General features: G+C 57.7%; 1 protein-coding gene across 1 annotated transcript in view; it reads right to left on the reverse strand.

Moving 5' to 3' along the window:
- Window positions 1-1,442: 1,442 nt before the first annotated feature.
- Window positions 1,443-3,026, reverse strand: part of PRSS56 (serine protease 56) — a 7,967-nt gene continuing 6,383 nt past the window's right edge. The window contains exons 11-13 of the mRNA XM_044675654.1: window positions 2,698-2,754; window positions 1,899-2,005; window positions 1,443-1,628 (exon numbers count right to left, since the gene is read on the reverse strand). Coding sequence (XP_044531589.1) covers window positions 1,443-1,628; window positions 1,899-2,005; window positions 2,698-2,754 — 350 coding nt within the window. The remainder of the gene's footprint in view (window positions 1,629-1,898; window positions 2,006-2,697; window positions 2,755-3,026) is intronic.

Below are 3,026 nucleotides of genomic sequence, written 5' to 3' on the forward strand. Positions count from 1 at the left end.
TCTGTCCCCTCGGCCTGCAGGCCTGGATCTGACCCCTCCTGTCCTAGACAGGGCGCTGAGGAATGTAGCTAGGATGGGGGTGGCAAGGGGGAGACAGGTGGCCACGGGCTGGGGGGGGGAGCAGAGGAAATGGAGGGATTAGAACAGCAACCCGACACTCTGTGGGGCAGAGGGCGGAAGCAAGAGGAAAGGGGAGGGGGGCACCAAGAAGGAAGAAGGAATGGAGACGGGGGCTTGGGGCGAGCCGGGCAGGGGGCCAGGCCCGGCGTCCGGGAGGGGCCTAGACAGCAGGCCCGGCCAGCTGGGGCTGTCCCTCATCCGCAGGGGACAGCTGCAATCATGGGGTGGGAGGACAAAAGGCCCCCCTCTAGGGTGAACCTCCTCCCTGAAAGGGCTGCGCAGACCCCCATCGGAGGCCATCGCCAGGAAACTCCATTCCAGGCACCAAATATTAATGAAACGTGGCTCATTGGGCGAACCCCTGGGAACGCAGACACAAAGCACACAGTCCGTGGCCTTCAGATGTTCAGACAGACAATAGTTTATTGGGGGGGGGGGAGGAACGAGCATTTATGAAGCCCCTACAGTTTGCTAAGAGGCCCTGGACCCCCCGGCCCGTCCTTCTTTACACAGAAAGGATGGCCGCCGCTTGCTTTGCCCTCAGCTCCATTTCCCAGGGGAATCCTGCTTAGGCCCCCCAAAGAGTCATCACTTAGAACAAAGAAGAGAAAAGAGGGGCAGACGAGTCATCGGAAGCAGCCGGGGCGGCCCCCCAGCCCAGCCCTTCAGAAGAAGAGGTCCTCATGTCTCCGGAGGAAGCCCCTCAAGTCCATTCCCCCGACGGTGGGGGCGTCTTTGGCCCCGTTCCAGGGAAGCTCTTGGGGGGATGCATTTATTATGGAAATGTTAGTTCTTGGGTGCTACCCACACCTCTACCCACCCCTCCCAGTAGATCTGCTGATAAATAACTACGTTAACCCGATCCCTGCCCGCCCTGGGCCTCTTGGGCCACGACATGCTCCTCAAAGGAGAAGGACCGGGGGCAGCTGGGTAGCTCAGTGGAGTGAGAGCCAGGCCTAGAGACAGGAGGTCCTGGGTTCAAACCTGGCCTCAGCCACTTCCCAGCTGTGTGACCCTGGGCAAGTCACTTGACCCCCATTGCCCACCCTTACCAATCTTCCACCTATGTGACAATATACCGAAGTACAAGGGTTTAAAAAAAAAAAAAAGAGAAGGACCTGCCAGAGGAGCACCCCCACCCCAGACTTTGGCTGGAGGGTGACCCCAGGGCCTCTGACCACCCGGCCCCACCTTAGGGGTCTTCAGTGCCAAGATACACCTCTTTACTCGTTCTCTTTGCCCGGCTAGCTCCATTGGTGTAGGGCCAGGCCCCAGGACTCCTGCCCAGTCACAGAGGGGCATCTGGCCCACATCCTTTCTGACTATGTTGGGGGCCCGGCTCTGAAGGCCCTCAAGGCCTGGGCCAGAAGGCCAGGGAGGCTGTAAGTGAGGGTGGCAGGCTCCAGGCCGATCATGGTGCCAAAGATGACTCTCCGGCCCCCCACGACTGCCCTGACTTGGGCCTGGAAGAGTCCCTTCTGGGTCCTGGAGCCCAGGTCAGCCAGGATCTGCCAAGGAAAAGACCATGTCAAAAAGGCAGAGGTGTGTCCCCTCTCCCCAGGATCATCCTCCCTCTCCCTCTTCTGCCCCCTCTTCTTGGAGGGCTCCCCAGGATCGGTTCAGGGTGTCTGAAGCCTTGTGACTAGAGGCCAGGCTTATGCTGGGAAGAGAAGACCCTTTTCCCCTCCCTGACTTTCCCCTCTGTGCCTCCCTGCCTCTGTTAGGCTGTATGGGACAAGGAGAAGACAAGTCTGGGGCCTGAGTGGCTGGTTCCCTACCTCCTGAAAATCCATAGCCAGCTGGTCAGGGGGCACCTGCAGGATCCAGGCATAGGATCCTCGAAGGGCAGCCAGCTTTTGGCCCAGAAGAGCCAGCCCAGGGCAGCCTGGAGGGAGGGAGAAGTCAGGGTCCATCAACCCAATCCTCCCAAACCTTCTATGGAGAAGGGGAAGGAAGGGTTCAGGGAGAGAGCACCCGAAGCCCACCGATGCCAGACTCCACAGGAAATGGGAGCCACATTGGCCCTCTGGAGTCCACTTGCTCTGAGCACAGGCTCAGAGGCTTTAGAGCCATCTAGGCTGATCCCCTCGTTTTATAGATGAGGAAACAGGCTCAGAGAGGTTGAGGGGCAGCATCCAAGGCTCGGCCATCCAGAACCAGAAGGGACCTCAGAGGCCAGTCAGCCCAGCCTTCTCATTTTACAGAGGCAGAACTTGAGCTCCCTCCTCCCCGCTCAGCTGCTTTCTATATATCCTGCCCTGCTCTCCTTTCTAATAATAACTTACTTCCATTTCCTTTTCAAGGTTCACAGAGTGTCTTCTGACCTGGATGCTGAACATTTTACAGCTAGGGAAACTGAGGCTCCTAGCTCTTAAGAAGGCACCTACCCAAGCTCACACCACTAATGAGCGTCAGAGGTGGAATTCAAACCTAGAGCTTTCCTGACTTTGAGTCTCTCTCCCCTCTCTCCTCTTGCCTCCCTCTGGGCATCCTGCTGGAAAGGATCCCATGGGAGATGGCCTTGGTGCAAGACTGGATTTGGGGAGACTTGGGTGGATGGCTTGTCCCATTCATTACCTTCCTCTTCCACTTCTTGCTCCTGCCTCCCCTGTGATACAGGGACATCTCCAGGAGCTGAGGAGAAAGAGAACAATCGGGAAACTGAGTCCAAAGGGAAGGAGGGAGAATGAGAGGCAGAGATGGAGAGGTGGGGGGAGAGAGAGACACAGAAAGAGGGATAGGGGAGAGAGACAGAGAGATAGACAGACAGAGGCAGAGAGAGAGAGAGACAGACAGAGAGAGAGACAGACAGACAGACAGACAGAGAGAGACAGACAGACAGACAGAGAGGGATGGGGGGGTGGAGAGAGAAACAGAGAGAGACAGAGAGAGGGAGACAGAGAGAG

This window comes from Gracilinanus agilis, chromosome 4 (genome assembly GCF_016433145.1).
Source record: "Gracilinanus agilis isolate LMUSP501 chromosome 4, AgileGrace, whole genome shotgun sequence".
NCBI lineage: Eukaryota > Metazoa > Chordata > Mammalia > Didelphimorphia > Didelphidae > Gracilinanus > Gracilinanus agilis.